Source organism: Hypanus sabinus, unplaced genomic scaffold, assembly GCF_030144855.1.
Source record: "Hypanus sabinus isolate sHypSab1 unplaced genomic scaffold, sHypSab1.hap1 scaffold_450, whole genome shotgun sequence".
NCBI classification, from domain to species: domain Eukaryota; kingdom Metazoa; phylum Chordata; class Chondrichthyes; order Myliobatiformes; family Dasyatidae; genus Hypanus; species Hypanus sabinus.
In genome coordinates, this window is record NW_026781325.1 from 299,192 (window position 1) to 319,617 (window position 20,426).

Genomic DNA, 20,426 nt, shown 5'->3' on the forward strand with positions numbered 1-20,426 from the left:
TAAGACCTGGCCAGACAGAACAACCTCCATCTTTGCAGGACTGTTTTGAAAACATGGTATGGTGCATGTTCAGGAAGGTGGCTATCTGTAACCATCACGTCAACATTGATGAATATGTGAAATCTGTGATGTTTGTAATGCAGGTCAGAAACACTGGTCATCGACTTCAGGAAGCACAGCAGGCTACACAGCAATGTTACCTCTGATTTGTAATGACTACTGTGCACAAAAATCCTGCAATGTGCATTTTTCCCCCAGTGACAACAGCATGTGCGCATTGAATAACTTCTTCAATACAAGCAATATAAATAAGCCGGTTCTAAAATCTGCAGACTCTAAGTTGTCAATGCCATCCACATCAGTAGCTGAAAAAGGAAATGCAATTGTGTACGATTGTACAATTATACGATTGTATAATTCACTGTTATAGTCAAATGATGTGTATGGATGGCATGCAAAACAGTTTTTCACTGCAACTTGCTACAGGTGCTGTGCCACTACTGTACAAACAATCTAATTTTCCTGATAGACCCTGTATGTATGCCTCTGGTCATAAATTTGGATTTTGATATAGTATTCAGATCAGATTGAACATGTAAGGAATATAAACATGTTCTGTAAAAAGGAAAATATTAATAAAAACTGAGGCTGGTCAATTAAAGTCAGAAGTGGGAGAATTTATAAGTGTGTTTATAAATTTTATAAGATGCAAGGGATAGCATCTGGGGTGAGTTAGTGGGAATTGGAAGAATGAAACGAGTGGTGTAGATGAGTCGGCATGGATTCGGTGTTTCCACGCCCTGTCACTCTATGACAGGCTGTGACATCAAAACAGAAAACATGATAAAACATACAGTGGCATTCAGAAGTTTGGGCACCCTGGTCAAAATTTCTGTTACTGTGAGTAGCTAAGCGAGTTAAAGATGACCTGATTTCCAAAAGGCATAAAGTTAAAGATGACTTAATATTTCTAAAATTGATAAACTTTTGGGGGATGTTTTTGTAACAGAGGAAGACAGTGGATTAACGTGTTGGGAATTTCAGGCAGTTCTGTGTAGGGGAGTCTAAACTTAGAGGGCAAAGGTAAACATAAATGTGTTTGTTGTCATGTTGTCCCAGATACAGTGAAAACTTCCTTTTGCTTGTCACTATACTGATCATTTCATCACATCGGTGTATGGAAGTAGCAGAAGTAAAAATAATACCAGAATACAGAGAAAGTATAGTTCAGGCAGACGTAAGCTGCAAGGCCAGATAGGTAGATAAAGGTGAGTGGAAAAAAAATTAATTTTGTTTAATTAAAGGGGCAAGTTTTTCCACACAGAGTGAGAGCTGGGTAAAATTACACCATTTAAAAGGCATTCAGACAGCTACATGATAGGAAAGGATTACAGAGATCGGCCAAATGTGGGCAAATTGAACTAGGTATCTCATAGGCTGAAGGGCCAGGTTCTGTGTTATATAACTCCATTACTCTATGAGAGCAGAGGAAAGGGAGTAAATCATATGCATTTTCACCAAGGTCAACCACTGAGAAATATCAAAGTTTATTCGGCACAGGGGGGAACTGAACTGGGTCCCTGAGGTCAAGAACCAAACGGCTGAAGGGTAGTAAATGTTCCTGAACCGTGTGGTACTTCTCGATTTTGTACTGCTTGCCCGATGGGAGCTGCACATGGCCTGGATGGTAGCGATCCATGATGATAAATGTTGGCTTCTTGAGGTAGATACAACTGATGGTGCAGATAGATGTGCCAATACTGTAATCAGCGCCATGACCACACTGCACTGAAATTGACCTTTTTTTGTTGTAATTGTATTTTCTTGAAAAAAATCATGATTTATGTGTGCTTTTCTTGTGAATGTTGTGTATCTGACACTGTCCGTCTGATGCTGCTGCATGAACGTTTTCATTGCACCTGTAAACACTTGAACTTGTGCATCTGACAATGAACTTGGCTCTGACTTGGTCCTGCAGCTGGGAAGGGTTAGGAGGAACGGGGCAGGCCGCAGTACAAGGGCTGGTGTTGCAGTATTGTCATTGAGTAACAGCAAAGGAATGAGGAGGTGGGGAATGATCCCACAGACAGCAGAAGTTTAGAAAAGATATGGGCAAATGTCAGTGGTATTTCCACTGCAGGTCTAACCTTAGGCAAAAGGGGAAGTAGTGAATTTCATTTTCAGGTTGAATAGTTCTCCCTGTGAGACACAAGTCTTTTCGAAATGTCAGAGACCCAGAGGGGGTGGAATGTGTTGTACATTCCCAGGGTCAGACACAGAGTGAATCTCCCTCCACACCGTCCCATCACACACTCCCACGGTCAGACACAGAGTGAATCTCCCTCCACACCGTCACATCACACACTCCCAGGGTCAGACAGAGAGTGAATCTCCCTCCACATTGTCCCATCACACACTCCCCGGGTCAGACACAGAGTGAATCTCCCTCCACACCTTCCCATCATACACTCCCAGGGTGAGACACAGAGCAAATCTCCCTCCACATCGTCCCATCACATACTCCCAGGGTCAGATATAGAGTGAAACTCTCCACACTCCCATCACACACTCACGGGGTCAGACACAGAGTGAATCTCCCTCCTCACCGTCCCATCACACACTCCCAGGGTCAGTCACAGAGTGAATCTCCCTTCACACCGTCCCATCACACTCTCCCGGGGTCAGACAGAGTGAATCTCCCTCCACACCGTCCCATCACACTCTCACTGGGTCAGACAGAGTGAAACTCCCTCCACACTGTCCCATCACACACTCCCAGAATTAGACTCACAGACCACATGAAGCATTGATCGCTGATCCCTAACTGTCCTCTCCAAACCATAGTGTCTGGCTGCTAACCTCATCCTCATCTTTCCCTGTGGGAGGAGAAATTTGCTATGAATATCAAGAAGGAATCTTCCAGCCCTTTTCTCAAGTGATTCACCCCACTGCACAGTGAAACATGCTTTTTATCATTGGCCAGACATTGTAATGAACGTGGACCTGTCCAAAATTTCAAAGTAAATTTATTATCAAAGCACATACATGTCACCATGTGTAATTTATTTTCTCCATCACTTGAATCAAAGTATCTCTGTGACGGGAGGCGTTCTCCTCATCTTGACCCTGACAGTACTCTTTCCCATACCCTTAATACTCCCCACACCCACAGATCCCCTGCCATCTTTCCAGCCCTTTGGGAAATTCTCAACAGTTATTCATCCCAATTGCCACAGCTCACTTTTGTGCCAATATTTTCCCCCCTTTCCTCCATTGATTTCCTTACCTCACCCTTCCTTTGACCCTCCTCATTTGAGGCAGCCACTCCTCATTCACTCATATGTCCCATTCGATATGCTTTTAGCCTTCTCTCTCAGGACCTGCATCTGCCCAGGATCAAGCTGCTTCTGATTCACTCAAGCGACCTGATTCTGTCTCTTGTTAACCTGCCCTCCCGACACCACCAAGACCTGTCCTGACTCTCTCCTTGAGCAACTGGATTTAATCTCCCGTTAACCTGTCCCTCTCTTCCCAGCACCAGAGCCCTTCAACCCAGTGTGCACCTGGTGTACCCCCTTGACATACTCAGAGAGTACGTGTATGGTATGGGGGAGACAGCCGCCTCCTCACTTCCCCTCCATAATTAGACAGGGTGCAACAAAGCCTGTGAGAAATTAGATACTTCCCCTAACTCCTGAAATCCACAACGGATCAGGCTGTCCATTAGACAAAACAAACTTTTGTCTTTGTCTTGTGTTGGCTCTCCAAGTCTGTCACAGTCTACTCCCTCTCCACCACACTAGTGCGGGCTTTTCATTTGGGACTGGCTGTCCCTGTTTGTCCATTCACTGGCATTCACGAAGGTAATTCTAACAAGGAGAATGGTCCAGAAGAACTGTCTTGTTCCTCGTAGAAATCATCTGATGAGCTTCGGGACAAGCCACAGTCACAGTCATTTCTGGAATGGGAATGAGATATTTACAGTCATAGCTTCATCAACAGTAAAACTAACAAGCTGATCCTTCACTTAAGGACTGGTAAGGTTGGTGTACGTGTCCCAGTCTACGTTGAGGGAGAGGGTCAACAGCTTTACATTCCTGGGTGTTAACATCCCAGGTGAGTTGTCCTGAGCACAGCACACAGATACAATTACAAGGAAGTAATGTGCCTTTATGTTCTTAAGGAGATTTGCCTTGTCACCAAACTTCTACAGATGTGCTGTTGAAAGTATCCTGACTGGTTACATCTGGGTCTGTACGGAATGTACAGGAATGGAAGAAGCGGCAGAGAGTGGTGGGCTCAGCTCAATCCATCAGGGACACATCCCTCCCCACCATCGGTAGCACCTACAGGAGATGTGCTGTTGAAAGTATCCTGACTGGTTACATCTGGGTCTGTACGGAATGTACAGGAATGGAAGAAGCGGCAGAGAGTGGTGGGCTCAGCTCAATCCATCAGGGACACATCCCTCCCCACCATCGGTACCACCTACAGGAGATGTGATGTTGAAAGTATCCTGACTGGTTACATCTGGGTCTGTACGGAATGTACAGGAATGGAAGAAGCGGCAGAGAGTGGTGGGCTCAGCTCAATCCATCAGGGACACATCCCTCCCCACCATCGGTAGCACCTACAGGAGATGCTGCCTCAAGAAGGCAACGTCCACTGTCAGAGATCCCACCATTCAGGCCATGCCATCTTCAGCATGCTTTCATCTATGTCCTTCCTCACCTACCCTCCCTCCCACAGTGTGGCTCTCCCTTCTCGCCGCCCAAGGTGTACCTGCTCGTCTTGTCATCCTCCGACGCGCAAGGCCCAGAGCAACCAGCATAGCCAAGGTGATAACCAACAGGGTGACGTATAAGAGAATATTCCTCTGCTGCACAGGGTTCTCCTCAATGGATCCTGAAAAGATGAGAAACATGACTCACTGTCACCTGTCCCGTGTGGGAAATATTGGCATTAGCCTCCCACAGTTGAGTCAGCGTGTAGGGGCTTTCCAATGGAGAGAGACAGAGGCAAAGGGGGGGGGGGGAGGGAGTTCAGGAGAGCAGCCAGAATTGAGGGGGGGAGGAATGATGCTGGAGTTGGGGTTGAGCAAAGGTTAATTTTCAGGATTTGGGATATTGAGTTATATGAGGGAGGGTCACAAGGTGACGGAGGGGTGCAGGGGCTGGAGGAACTTCATATAGATTAAGAGGGATGTAGAGACTGAAAGAGCATCGCAGAGACAGGGAGGTGTGTAGGAGACGGGGGAATCACAGAGATGGAGAGGGGTGTAGGAAAGGGAGGAATCACAGAGACGGGGAGGTGTGTAGGAGACGGGGGAATCACAGAGATGGAGAGGGGTGTAGGAGACGGGGGAATCACAGAGATGGGGAGGGGTGTAGGAGACAAGGGGGGAATCACAGAGACGGGGAGGGGTGTAGGAGACGGGGGAATCACAGAGATGGGGAGGGGTGTAGGGGACAAGGGGGGAATCACAGAGATGGAGAGGGGTGTAGGAGACGGGGGAATCACAGAGATGGGGAGGGGTGTAGGAGACAAGGGGGGAATCACAGAGACGGGGAGGGGTGTAGGAGACAAGGGGGGAATCACAGAGATGGGGAGGGGTGTAGGAGACAAGGGGGGGAATCACAGAGATGAGGAGGGGTGTAGGAGACAAGGGGGGAATCACAGAGACGGGGAGGGGTGTAGGAGACAAGGGGGGAATCACAGAGACGGGGAGGGGTGTAGGAGACAAGGGGGGAATCACAGAGACGGGGAGGGGTGTAGGAGACAAGGGGGGAATCACAGAGACGGGGAGGGGTGTAGGAGACAAGGGGGGAATCACAGAGACGGGGAGGGGTGTAGGAGACAAGGGGGGAATCACAGAGACGGGGAGGGGTGTAGGAGACAAGGGGGGAATCACAGAGACGGGGAGGGGTGTAGGAGACAAGGGGGGAATCACAGAGACGGGGGGGTGTAGGAGACAAGGGGGGAATCACAGAGACGGGGAGGGGTGTAGGAGACAAGGGGGGAATCACAGATTTGAAGAGGGGTGTAGCAGCCAGAAGGGGTTGTGGAGACAGGGAGGAGTGTAGTGGCCAGGTATCACATTGACAGAAGGAACGTAGGGGCTGGATTCTTACCAGACCAGGCAGGGGAGGTGGTGCTCCTGTTTGTCCGTGTGTTGACGACAGTACAGGCAAAGCTGGATTTGGCGGTCACTTTCACCTGGATCATACTGCTGATGTTCCACAGCCTCAAGACGCCATCTTGGCTGAAGTCGTCCTGCCTCGTACCGAGTAACGGTCGGTTCTCCCCGTCTGTCCAATTCACTGTGGGCTTGGGATATCCACCGGACGAGTGGCAGGTCAGGTTCACCAAGTCCCCAGGTTGTACCCGTTCCGGATTTGGGCCCACGATGGTGGGCGTGCTGAAATTGGCTGTTAATGGAAGGAACAACGTGGTGACGGCACGGAATCTGTTCCAGGATCCAGGACTCATTCCAAACCCTGTCAGGAGGGAACGCTGTGGGAGGGGCATGGTGGTGTAGGAACGCTGTGGGAGGGGCATGGTGGTGTAGGAATGCTGTGGGAGGGACGCAGTAGTGTAGGAACATTGTGGGAGGGGCAAGGTGGTGTAGGAGTGTTGTGGGAGGGGCGCAGTGGTGTAGGAATGCTGTGGGAGGGGTACGGTGGTGTAGGAGCATTGTGGGAGGGGCGCAGTGGTGTAGGAGCACTGTGGGAGGGGCATGGTGGTGTAGGAACTTTGTGGGAGTGGTGCAGTGGTGTAGGAATGCTGTGGGAGGGGTACGGTGGTGTAGGAGCATTGTGGGAGGGGCCCAGTGGTGTAGGAGCATTGTGGGAGGGGCACAGTGGTGTAGGAACGTTGTGGGAGGGGCACGGTGGTGTAGGAATGCTGTGGGAGGGGTACGAAGGTGTAGGGGCACTGTGGGAGGGGCAAGGTGGTGTAGGAATGCTGTGGGAGGGGTACGAAGGTGTAGGGACACTGTGGGAGGGGCGCAGTGGTGTAGGAGCATTGTGGGAGGGGCACAGTGGTGTAGGAACGTTGTGGGAGGGGCACGGTGGTGTAGGGGCACTGTGGGAGGGGCAAGGTGGTGTAGGAATGCTGTGGGAGGGGCACGGTGTAGGAGCACTGTGGGAGGGGCACGGTGTAGGGGCACTGTGGGAGGGGCGCAGTGGTGTAGGAGCATTGTGGGAGGAGCACGAAGGTGTAGGGGCCCTGTGGGAGGGGCACGGTGGTGTAGGGGCACTGTGGGAGGGGCAAGGTGGTGTAGGGGCACTGTGGGAGGGGCGCAGTGGTGTAGGAGCATTGTGGGAGGAGCACGAAGGTGTAGGGGCCCTGTGGGAGGGGCAAGGTGGTGTAGGAGCACTGTGGGAGGGGCACGGTGTAGGGGCACTGTGGGAGGGTCGGTGAGGAGGGAGCACCGTGGGAGTGTTGGTGAGGAGGGAACACTGTGGGAGGGTCAGTGAGGAGGGAGCACCGTGGGAGTGTTGGTGAGGAGGGAGCACCGTGGGAGTGTTGGTGAGGAGGGAGCTCTGTGGGAAGGGTGTGGAGGGAGCTCTGAGGGTCAGTGAGGTGGGAGCACCGTGGGAGGGGGTGAGGAGGGAGCACTGTTGGAGGGGGTGAGGAGGGAGCACTGTTGGAGGGGGTGAGGAGGGAGCCCTTTGAGAGGGGGTGAGGAGCTCTGTGGGAGGGGGTGAGGAGGGTGTTCTGCGGGAGGGTTGGTGAGGAGGCTCTATGGGAGGGGGTGTGGAGGGAGATCTGTGGGAGGGGTGGTGAGGAGGGAGCGTTGTGGGAGGGAGGTGAGGAGGGAACACTGTGGGAGGGAGGTGAGGAGGGAGCACAGTGGGAGGGTTGGTGAGGAAGGAACGCTGAGGGAGGGGGTGAGGAGGGAGCTCAGGGTCAGTGAGGTGGGAGCACCGTGGGAGGGGGTGAGGAGGGAGCACTGTTGGAGGGGGTGAGGAGCTCAGGGTCAGTGAGGTGGGAGCACCGTGGGAGGGGGTGAGGAGGGAGCACAGTGGGAGGGTTGGTGAGGAAGGAGCTCTGAGGGAAGGGTGAGGAGGGAGCTCAGGGTCAGTGAGGTGGGAGCACCGTGGGAGGGGGTGAGGAAGCACTGTTGGAGGGGGTGAGGAGGGTGTTCTGCGGGAGGGTCGGTGAGGAGGGAGCACCGTGGGAGTGTTGGTGAGGAGGGAGCTCTGAGGGAGGGTTGGTGAGGAGGGAGCTCTGAGGGAAGGGGTGAGGAGGGAGCGTTGTGGGAAGGTTGGTGAGGAGGGAGCTCTGAGGGAGGGTTGGTGAAGAGGGAGCTCTGAGGGAGGGGGAGGAGGGAGCACTGTGGGAGGGTCAGTGAGGAGGGAGCACTGAGGGTCATTGAGGAGGGAGCGCTGTGGGAGGGTCAGTGAGGAGGGAGCACTGAGGGTCGTTGAGGAGGGAGCACTGTGGGAGGGTTGGTGAGGAGGGAGCACTGTGGGTGGGTTGGTGAGGAGCTCTGAGGGAGGGGGTGATGTGGGAGCGCTGAGGGAGGGTCGGTGAGGAGGGAGCTCTTTGAGAGGGGTGAGGAGGGAGCTCTGTGGGAGGGGGTGAGGGAGCACTGTTGGAGGGGGTGAGGAGGGTGTTCTGCGGGAGGGTTGGTGTGGAGGGAGCTCTGAAGGAGGGGGTGCGGAGGGAGATCTGTGGGAGGGGTGGTGAGGGAGCTCTTAGGGAGGGTTGGTGAGGAAGGAGCTCTGAGGGAGGGTGGTGAGGTTAATTGACTCATTCCCTACCTGCTACATAGAGCTGAATGTTAGCAGAGTACTGCACCTCCCAGTGTTTTGAGTTTGTCAGCACGATACACATGTAGCAACCCTCGTCCTCCAGCTGAAGTAGTTTGAGGGTCAGCGAGTTGTTGCCCTGGCTAAACTCCTGGCCATCCATCTCTGTCCGGCCATTGTACCTGTCGTCCTGCTCTTTGGCCTGGCCGCCTGTTGAATTCTGAATGTGCACGACAGTTTTCCCCCTTTGCCATAACACCGTCTTCGTTTGCAAGGTGCGTTTCTCGTCCCTGTGGGCGCACGGCAGGCTGACATGCTTTCCCATCATTCCCACCACTTCCAGTGGTTCTCCTGCAACTTGACCGGGATGGGGGAAACATACAGTTAGTACTGTTCTGTCTGCTCTGCCTCTCGTACCGAAGGGCGGTGGGGTGGGACGGGTTGGGTATCTCTGCTGTCCGCTGCTGAATAGGTCTGATGATGACGAGGTGTCAGCGACAGTGCAGAATGGTGTCAAGGATTGCAGCCTCAGCTGGTGGACCAAGGAGCAGCAAAGATAGTGAGGATAAGAGCGAGGTATTACAATTTTCTAAGATTCAAATCAGTAGGACTTTCACAGGGCCCTGGGGAATATTTCATAACAGTGACCCACAGGCATTTGGGCGCTGAGCGGAGGAGACCGGTTACCTTGCAGTTATATGAGACATTAATGGAGCATCTTGTTCGGTTTTTGTCGCCCCGCTGTAGAAAAGTTACCATTAAACTGTAGAGAGTGCAGAAGAGATTTAAAAGAATGTTGTTGGGATTCAAGGAATGGAGAGTAACGATTTTTTTCCTTTGCAGTGTAGGAGACTTGAGGGAGATCTTACACGAGGACCTTGGACGGCACAGGTTTAAGGTTAGAGGGGAGATATTTAATAGGGACCCACCCAAGGGGTTACTGTTCTACCCAGAGGGTTATGCGTATATGTAACAACATGCTGGGGGAAGCGGTTGAGGTAGGTACATTTAAACGGGCATGGATCGGAAAGGTTTCGAGCAGAGGGGTTCCTGGGAGCCCATGAACTTGGATGGAAAAAATTTACATATTTACTTTAACCAATTTCTAACAGAAATTTAACACTTCCTTCAACTTTTAAATGTTGGCAAGTAAGGCCTCATTTCCAATGATGAGACAGCCTACAGAAGTCAATGCCAAGAAAACAACCTCTCCCTCAGTGTCGAATAAAAGTTGATGGTGGATTACAGGAGGAATGGAGACAGGCTAGCCCCTTTTGACATCAATGGGACTGTAGTTGAGAGGGTGGGTAGTTTGAAGTTCCTCGGTGTACACGTCACTGAGGACCTCACGTGGTCTGTACACACCGGCTGTGTGGTGAAGTAAGCACAACAGCGCCTCTTTCACCTCAGATGGTTGAAGAAGTTCGGCATGAGTCCGCAAATCCTCGGAACTTTCTACAGGGACACCATTGAGAGCATCCTGACCGGCTGTGTTACCCTCAATCACAGGGCACTGCAGACAGTGGATGTGAACATTCCTCAATTCAGGACATCTACAGCAGTAGGTGTGTAGAAAAGGCCCAGAGGATCATCAGGGACACGGTACTGCAGTATAAATGCCAGGACCAACAGGTTCCGGGTCAGCTTCTTTCACCAGATTTATCAATAAACATTGATCTGATTGCATATCTGACCTACATTGATCTGACTGTGTATACAAAACAATTCAGTATAATCTTAGTGTTTGGGCAATATCCTCTCACATTTCCCCTCTTTATTGCTTCTACATTGCATAAAGAGACGCAGCAGAATTTTACTCCCTTGTATGTAATGAATAAGTACAAATAGTTTCAGGTGTACCTGTGACTTTGTCACCAATATTTTTATATCACATCACAGTCGTTACAAATGTCCCAACATATCGTTTATGCCATGCTCATCACTTTTTAATGCATAAATAAAGAAGCACATATGTCACAATTTAAAAAAAAATATTCTGATAATTGTATTTCAATAAAACTGGTGTCTTTTGTAATCTTAAGTATTTTATATATTTAAATACATTATTCTGTGACAGGGTCCATAGGCTTCAATGAACTGCCCAAGTGGTCCACGGCATAAAAAAGGTTGGGAACACCTGGAATAGAGGGATAAGGGCCAAAATGCAGGAAAATTGAACCAACTTGGATAAGAACCTTGATTGGCACGGAGCAGTTAAGCTGAAAGTCCTGATTCCGTGCTGAAAAATGCTGTACACATGCACCCACAAACACAACCCTCACAGAACTATGCACACACATTCTCACACGCACTCACACAGAATTACACACACAGACATTCTCACACAAAATTACACACATTCTCACAAGCACATTCTCACACAGAATTACACACACACACATTCTCACACAGAATTACACACACACGCACATTCTCACACAGAATTACGCACACACACACATTCTCACACAGAATTACACACACACATTCTCACACAGATTTACGCACACACACATTCTCACACAGAATTACACACACGCACATTCTCACACAGAATTACACACACACACACACATTCTCACACAGAATTACGCACACACACACATTCTCACACAGAATTACACACAAGCACATTCTCACACAGAATTACACACACACGCACATTCTCACACAGAATTACGCACACACACACATTCTCACACAGAATTACACACACACATTCTCACACAGATTTACGCACACACACATTCTCACACAGAATTACACACACGCACATTCTCACACAGAATTACACACACACACGCACATTCTCACACAGAATTACGCACACACACACATTCTCACACAGAATTACACACACACATTCTCACACAGATTTACGCACACACACATTCTCACACAGAATTACACACACGCACATTCTCACACAGAATTACACACACACACACACATTCTCACACAGAATTACGCACACACACACATTCTCACACAGAATTACACACAAGCACATTCTCACACAGAATTACACACACACGCACATTCTCACACAGAATTACGCACACACACACATTCTCACACAGAATTACACACACACATTCTCACACAGATTTACGCACACACACATTCTCACACAGAATTACACACACGCACATTCTCACACAGAATTACGCACACACACACATTCTCACACAGAATTACACACACACACACACATTCTCACACAGAATTACACACACACACATTCTCACACAGAATTACACACACGCACATTCTCACACAGAATTACACACACACACACACATTCTCACACAGAATTACGCACACACACACATTCTCACACAGAATTACACACAAGCACATTCTCACACAGAATTACACACACACACATTCTCACAAAATTACACACACACGCACACACACACATTCTCACACAGAATTACACACACACGCACATTCTCACACAGAATTACACACACACACACACACATTCTCACACAGAATTACGCACACACACATTCTCACGCACTCACACATTTTCACACACACTGTTTTGGAGGCTTTGATTGAACTCAGGTCTCTGGGCCTGTAAGATAGTGGCTCTCTAGCAAAGTATAATGTTTCCTACACCCCAACCCATCTTTGTCACCCCGATGTTGATGCTTGATTGCCTCAGCCATTGCTGGATTGGGAAGTTTTGTGACCCTCTTCTCATGAGCACATGCACTGAATGCCACAGATCCAAGCTCTCACCTGCTTGCACGCACATGATCAAAAGGTTCAGGCTCAGCAACCAGTCCTTCATCCTGCGGTAGAGAGAAACCATGGGAAATTAATCTCAGACCATTTAGCTTTGTGCCTAGGCTGCAGGCCTGTATTGTCTCCAGGGAGACCAAATGCCCCTTTTCTTTTTCTCTGTCCCATCCCCTCTCCCCACTCCATTGTCCCAGGAGGCTGGGTCTCTTTATAAGGATTTTCTGGCCTCATGGGGCCCTCAGGAATGTGTGGGGTCCCTTGTGGATTGTGGCCCTCTGTAGCAACGTCCTGGGGCTCACTACTGACATCCACTAAACCTTTGGATGCTTTTTAGAAAATAATTTAAGCTGTGGATCTCTTAAATAAGGCTGTAATTTTCCCAGGGCCCACTGATTATCTTTTAGGCTTTAACGTGAGAGCTGGACCTTTCCAGAAAGGCATTGGGCCTATCTACAGACACAATGCCATCTCCAGAAAGCCACGTGTCTCACTGGTCACCCTTGCTATGGCAAGGTGGTGATGCACAAGTCTGAGTGTGCACAGGGTAATGAAAAGACTTACTCGAGCAGCATCACAGGCACAAGGAGACACAACGTTCATAAAAATAGCATAACTTAGCATAAGTTATGCACAAATTTGCAAGAAAGAGCACAATTTGAACAAAATGTCCAGTTGTAATGCAGAATGGCCGTTGTTGTACTGTTGGTTGTACCAGCTGGTTGAAGAACCAAATGGTTGAAGGGAAGTTCCTGAACCTGCTGTGGAACTTCAGGCTTCTGTACCTCTAATGGAAGCTGAGAGAAGACGGCCTGTCCTCGGTGGTGAGGATCTTTGACGATGGACATTGCCTTCTTGAGACAATGCCTCCTGGCTGCACGTTCACCCTCCTTCACCATCCTGAAGCTTACAATCAGCTCTTCAGTTTCACTGAAGCTGAATGAGAGGTTGTTGCTGCAACACCACACCATCAGGTATTTGACCCCAATCATCGCCACTGATTCTTTCAGAGGTAATGGTGCTGTCAGTTAGTTAGTCAGTGCCAAGTGTTAAGCTTGTGATTAAGATCCCAAGGCCCTGGGAATTCTTTAAGGTTCTGAGGATAGACCATGGGAACTGAAGCTTTCTAGAAAGTCCTTTGGCCATTGGTGTGTCTCTATGGCTCTCACTGAAAGTCCTGGGATCTCGGTTTTGAACCCGCTAATGTGGGTCTAACTCCAGAGACCCTCTGGAAAGCTTTTAGTCCTCTGCTGCCCAGGAAACCACCTCCAGCAAAGCCCTGTGCCAATCAAAATACGTCCACTTTATCCAGGGCCCTGGGAGAAGATTTTGGATTTCCCAGTAAGGCACTCAGGCCCAATGGGAGCAATCCCAGCCTTAGGAATGGATCCAGCAGAGACGTGCTAACCTGGGAAGATGGTGAGAAGATGGGAGGGTGGGAGAGCTCACCTCGTGATTACTCTGCTCTCTTGTGCAGCTGGTCTGGTGGAAGCAGTTGAAGCCTCTGCTTGAAGTTTGGTGGCAAGGTTTTCAGCCTCTCTGGGGGAAACCCGGCTGAATCAAGGCCTCTCTTTGTGGTTAGAGGGCAAACAAGTCCATGCAGATTTTTCAAAAAGACCAGCTCCTTCTTCGAGGGACTTTATAGGTGGATTTTCTCAGCTAAATAAAGCCCTGAATCTTTGGAAGAATGTGCCGGCTTTGGGGAGAGTTCACATGAATGACCCTGGGAAGGAAAAGATTAACGTATGAGGATCTCTGGGCCTGTACTGGCTGGAGTTTAGATGACTGGGGGGAATCTTATTGAAACCTGACCAATATTGAACGACCTAGATAGAGCAGTTTTCCCAAGATCCCATCAGTCAGGGTAAGGGAAGGAGTGCCAGGGTTCAGATCTGATGACGGTGAAGGAACGTCTGACAGATGATCTGGGGATGGTGAAGGTCAGAATCAGGCAATGCTATCCCAAGGCTTTCATACTCCCCTCTGTCCTCAGACTGGAAAGAGCTGAGGGTTCAGGAGAGGCGGGCGGAGTTGCCCATGTGTTCTGTAGACTGCCACCGTGTGCCAGTGTTTGGGGCTTTGGTGCCAATCGAGCAGACCACTCCACCATTCTATCACGACTGGTTCCGTTTCATCAGTCTGGCAACTGAGTACAGGAGTTGGGACATTATGCTGCGGATGTAAAAAACATCGGTGAGACTACAATGGTGTTCAGTTCTGGTCGCCCAGCTATGGGGAAAAAGGCATGAAGCAGGAAAGAGTGCAGAGGGGATTTAGGAGGACACGAGGGGCTGAGTTGTGAAGGCTCAGACCTTACGCAGTTAAGAAGCCTAAGGCGTGACCTTACAAATGAAATCCTGAGATAGGGTGGATGTCATTTTCCCCCCGGTTGGGAACGAGGAACTAGAGGGAGCAGGTTCAATGTGAGGGGTGAGGTTTCATAGGAACCTGAGCCGAAACGTTATCACCCAGAGGATGGGAAGCTGGGCTGGCATGGACCAGTTGGGGTGAAAGGTCTTGTATTATTCAACCACTTTCTCCCTGTAACCCGAAACACCGTGACTAATCAATCCCCACTTTCAATATACCCAGTGATGGCCTCCACAGCCATCTGTGGCAATGAAATCCACAGATTCACCAGCCCCTGGCTAAAGCAATTCCTCCTCATCTCCATCCTAAAGGGATGTCCCTCTATTCAGAGGCTGTGCTCTCCGGTCCTAGACACCCTCTATAAGAGAATCCTCTCCATATCCACCTTGTCTAGGCCTTTCAATGTTCGATAGGTCTCCCCAACCCTGGGGACATCATTGTTATGAGTGCCCCATCACACGCCCCCAGGGTAAGAGACAAAGTGAAGCTCTTCTACATTGTCCTAGACTCTCCCACAATAGGCAACATCTTCTCCATATCCACTTTATCTAGGCCTTTCGATATTTGATAGGTTTCAATGAGGTTCTATCTCATTCTTCTAAACTCCAGTGAGTACAGGCCCAGAGTCATCCTACCCTCCTCTATCATCCCCGGGATCGTTCTTCTGCACCTTCTCTGGACCCTTTCCAATGCCAGCACATGGACCGTGCAGTTCGAGGGGACCAGCTTAACCCAACCTTCTCTGGGGAGAGTGGGTGGGGAAGGAGGGAGGGGTCTGAGTCAGTGAGGGGCAGCCTCAAGTGTGACTGTTGAAGGGGGTGAAAGGGCCTGTTCTCCACATGCCTCTCTGGGATCCCAGAGAGATCTCTCTCCACACGCCTCTCTGGGATCCCAGAGAGATCTCTCTCCACACGCCTCCCTGGGATCCCAGAGAGATCTCTCTCCACACGCCTCCCTGGGATCCCAGAGAGATCTCTCTGCACACGCCTCTCTGGGTTCCCAGAGAGATCTCTCTCCACACGCCTCCCTGGGATCCCAGAGAGATCTCTCTCCACACGCCTCCCTGGGATCCCAGAGAGATCTCTCTGCACACGCCTCTCTGGGATCCCAGCTCAAAGGTGAATCAACCTCAGAAATAAAATGGTTCTGCGGAGAGCCCAAGTGCAGGCAGTCAAGAGTAAACTAGGAGTAAACAGACGGTTCTGAAACAACCTGACCCAGAAGGCAGACTCACCTGTTAGTTACAAATGCAGAGCAGCACTATAGAGTTTCAGCCCATAACATTGTGCCAAATTAATTAAGCTAATGACACCTCATTCCTCCTCTCTCCCTGTACGTTCATGTGTGTGTCTAACAAAATCTTCAACACCTCTGTCATATCTTCCTCCACCCCCACCCCAGGCAGCACATTCCAAGCTGCCACCCCTCTCTGTATTAAAAAAAAACTTGCCCTCACATCTCCTTTAAACTTTGCCCCTCTCACGCAAGGCTGGGGAATCCGGAACTAGAGGCCGCAGGTTTAAGGCAAAGAGGGAGAGATTCCCAGGGAAAGAATGGAGGGCCTCTCTGGACATGGCCTACAATGCACTGTTTGCCATCCGGAATGATGCAGCTGTACGGGACGTTGGTGACACCGCGCACTGTAATTGTGTATGGTTCCAGGAAGGATGACCTCAGCTGGAGAGGATACAGGAAAGATTCACGAGGATGTTACTGGGACTGGAGGGTTTGAGTTATCAGGAGGGGCTGGACAGACTGGGACTGGAGTGAAGGGGTGACCTTATACAGGCTTATAGAACCATGAGGGGTGGAGATAAGATGGGAGATCACAATCTTTTCCCCGGGGTAGGGGAAGCAGAAGACACAGGTTTAAGGTAAGGGGCAGGTTTTCCAGGGGAAGTGTTTGAAGCAGGTACGTTAACAACATTTAAAGGACAGGTAGGTGCATGGATAGGAAAGGCGTAGAGTGATATGGGCCAAATGTGGGAAAGTAGAACTGGTGTAAGTTTGCCAGCAGGGACTGCTTGGACTGAAGGGCCTGCCTCTCTCACACGGGACATTTCGACACTGGGAGAAAGACCCTATCTCTGACTCTCAGATCTATCGTCAGTCTGCGCCTCTCCGGAGAAATCAATGTCTCTGCTGATAGCTCACACCCTCTAGTCCAGGCAGCACGCTGGTGAACCCTGTCCGAAGTCTCCTCACACAATACTCCCAACGCACCTGCCCGAAGATTTACACGGCTGCTACATGCCTGTGCTCAATGGCAAGCATTACTGTGGACTCGGACCGCAGGATCGCTCTGTACATCAGCAGGGTCCTGTCTCACCTCCCAAAGGGCAACACCTTGGACTCCATCGGCCATTTCCCTGCACACATGCGATGACTCGGTGGCCCCACATTGGGTTTGAGAGGACGGAGATGTATCTGAAGCTTCTGCGAGGTCCAGGGCTACATGGTAGGTCTCAGTTAGTCCCAGATTTGGCCCCGTTAGCCCTTAGCCCTGCAGCAGCCCCTGTAAAGTCCTGCATTAGAGCTGGGAAAGGCTTAGTGTAGGTCTGGGCTCTGAACTGTGCTACGAGGAGTGAGCGAAGGTTTTCTCTTTGGATGAGGTGATCTGGTAGCGGTGCATGAGGTGAAAAGGGACACAGATCGATTGGTAATCAGAGGCTTTTTCCCCAGGTGGAAATGGTTAATATGGGGGGGGGGGGGGAACGATGGAGGCTAACGGCGACTCCTTCTGAAACGGCTCTATTTCTATCTTTAATATCTTTTTTTTTTAACCCTTTCAGGGTTCTTTTGAAGACCCTGACCTGGAGTTACACGCTGACTTCGATTCTTTGTGGAAATGGGACCCGCTGTCAGGGCCTCACGGCCGGCCGCTTTTCCACGTGCCTGGAAGACTGGTGTGTCGTGGGAGACGGAAGGCCGTGAGCAGAGAGCTGGCTGCCGGCTGTGAGCCCGGAGACCCGAGATCTTTGGGCACAGAGCTCGGAAAAAGCAATGCAACAGACTTTTAACATGGTAAACCATCGAGCTGTTTGTTATGTCTCCTCTCTCGCTGTGAAACTTGACCCTGGTGGGCTTCAGTTTGCTCATCCCCCATCCCATTAAACAGACGTGTGGATTACCGGCCACAAGTATGTGTGAGAAAGAGAGGTAGAATGTCCAGCTGAGGGGCTCTGAAATGGGAGCTGTGTGAATGGGTAGTCATGGGATAGCAGACACTATGTGGACTGAAGGTTCTCTTTCTACACTCCCTTCCTCACACCTGAGATGAAGAGACTAGTGCTGCCCCTCCCAAGTGGACTGATGTAAACATCAGGTGACGTCAGGGCCCAGGGTGACCCCCCCCCCACTCCCCCTTCCATCCTCACAAATCAATGTCCACAAACTGGGCTGGCAGGGACGCAATGTTGGTCCCCTTACCCCTCCCCATCTCTGTAGCCTGTTGGTCCCCTTACCCCTCCCCATCTCTGTAGCCTGTTCATCCCCTTACCCCTCCCCAGCTCTGTATCCTGTTGGTCCCCTTACCCCTCCCCATCTCTGTAGCCTGTTGGTCCCCTTACCCCTCCCCATCTCTGTAGCCTGTTCATCCCCTTACCCCTCCCCATCTCTGTAGCCTGTTGGTCCCCTTACCCCTCCCCATCTCTGTAGCCTGTTGGTCCCCTTACCCCTCCCCATCTCTGTAGCCTGTTCATCCCCTTACCCCTCCCCAGCTCTGTATCCTGTTGGTCCCCTTACCCCTCCCCATCTCTGTAGCCTGTTCATCCCCTTACCCCTCCCCAGCTCTGTATCCTGTTGGTCCCCTTACCACTCCCCAACTCTGTATCCTGTTGCACCACTCACTGTCTCTGTAATCCCTTCTTGCCCCTAAACCCCCTCTATCTTTGTACCTATTCTCAAGCTCCCTATCCACATCCCCCCCTCCATGGAGGATTTTGTGTTTCTCCTCCCTCTCTCTCTCTGCCTATCCCCTCTTCCTTTACTCCATCTCTCTCCTATTCTTCCTTTCTGTCCCCATCTTCCTCTCTGCATATCCTTCTCTCCCTGTCCCTCTCCCTCTTTCCTCCCCATTGCCCTCTCTCCCCATCATTGAACATAGAAATTCGATCAGTATAGCACAGGAAAAAGACTATCTAGCCCACTAAATTGTGCAGAACCAGCTAAAGCCCCAGAAATGAATCCCTCCCACCTCACAATGCTCATGTCCCTCCATTGTCCTCATGTCCATGTGCCTATCCAATCATTTCTTAAAAGCCTCTGCCACCATTCCAGACATCCACTACTCTCTGAGTAAAAACCTTTCCCCTCACATCCCCCTTGAACCTACCCCCCCTCACCTTCAATGCATGCCCTCTGGTGTTAGACATTACAACCCTGGGAGACAGTTACCCCTGTCTACTCCTATTTATGGCCCTCATAAATCTATAATTCTCTGTTGGATCTCCCCTCAGCCTCCGCCAGAGGAAACAACCCAAGCTTATCCAGCCCCTCACGTCCCCTCTAAGAGCAGCGTCCTGGTAAACCCCTTCCGCACCCTCTCCAAAGCATCAACTGTCTTCCTGTAGTGGGGCGACTGGAACTGTCTGCAATAAACTGTCAGGCACGGGGCCTCACAGAGTTTTGTAAGCTGTGACAATTGTGAACCCAAGCATTCAAAACAAGCATTCCACAATCCTTCGTAACCACCGCATTGACCTATGTAGCCACTTCACAGAGCTGTGAAATGGTATCCCAAGATCTCTCTGTTCAGCAACACTGGGAAGGATTTACGACTGTACTAGCAAGTTGCAACACCTCACATCTATTTGGCTTAAACTCCATTTCTCAGCCCATATCTGCTTCTGATTTATATCACCCAATTATCTTTGCCAGTGTCCACCACTCCTCCAATCTTGTATCACCCACACACTTTACTAGCCCGCCCATCTGCATTTTCATCCCGGTCACATACAGCGGAGGTCCCGGCCCAGACCCCCGGTGGAACACCATGAACTGTAGACCTCCAGCTCGAATATGTCTCTTCAACCACTACCATCCGTCTTCTATACTCAAGGCAGTTCTGAATCCGAACAGCTGACTTACCGTGGACCCCATGCATCCTAATGTTCTGGATTAGCCTCCCATGAGGGACCGTCAAACTCCTTACTGAAATAGACAGCCTTCCCTCCGTCATTCTCTCTCCCCATCACTCTCTCCATCTCTCTCTGTCCTTCCCTTCCCTCCATCTCTTCGCTCTCTCGCCTCACCTCCCTGCCCCCTATCCCTCTCTCCATCTCCCCTTTCCCTCCCCCTCTCTCTCTCTTTCTGAATATTTCTCTCCCTTCCACCTTCTTTCCCTTTCTTTCTCTCTCCCTTGCCTATCGCCACTCCCTCACCCTCTCTCTCCCTCTCCCTCCCATCTCTGTTCTGCTTTTCCACATTATGTCATTCCTGGGATTAATCCCGGGTGGTTCCGAAGGTCAGGAGGAGCTGCATTTACCTGGGCAGGGTGTTGTCCGGCTCTCTCCCTCACAGGTTGCGCTCGGTCAGTGGAGGCTGGTAAGA

The 20,426-nt window shown here is 50.4% G+C and overlaps 1 protein-coding gene across 1 annotated transcript in view; it reads right to left on the reverse strand.

The window, feature by feature from the left end:
- Positions 1-3,111: 3,111 nt before the first annotated feature.
- The window catches only part of LOC132388993 (uncharacterized), a 61,600-nt gene continuing 44,285 nt past the window's right edge, over positions 3,112-20,426 (reverse strand). The window contains exons 4-10 of the mRNA XM_059961405.1: positions 17,750-17,852; positions 13,956-14,043; positions 12,507-12,559; positions 8,769-9,113; positions 6,132-6,428; positions 4,783-4,905; positions 3,112-3,958 (exon numbers count right to left, since the gene is read on the reverse strand). Of these exons, the coding sequence (XP_059817388.1) occupies positions 3,870-3,958; positions 4,783-4,905; positions 6,132-6,428; positions 8,769-9,113; positions 12,507-12,559; positions 13,956-14,043; positions 17,750-17,852 (1,098 nt within the window). The 3' untranslated portion in view covers positions 3,112-3,869. The remainder of the gene's footprint in view (positions 3,959-4,782; positions 4,906-6,131; positions 6,429-8,768; positions 9,114-12,506; positions 12,560-13,955; positions 14,044-17,749; positions 17,853-20,426) is intronic.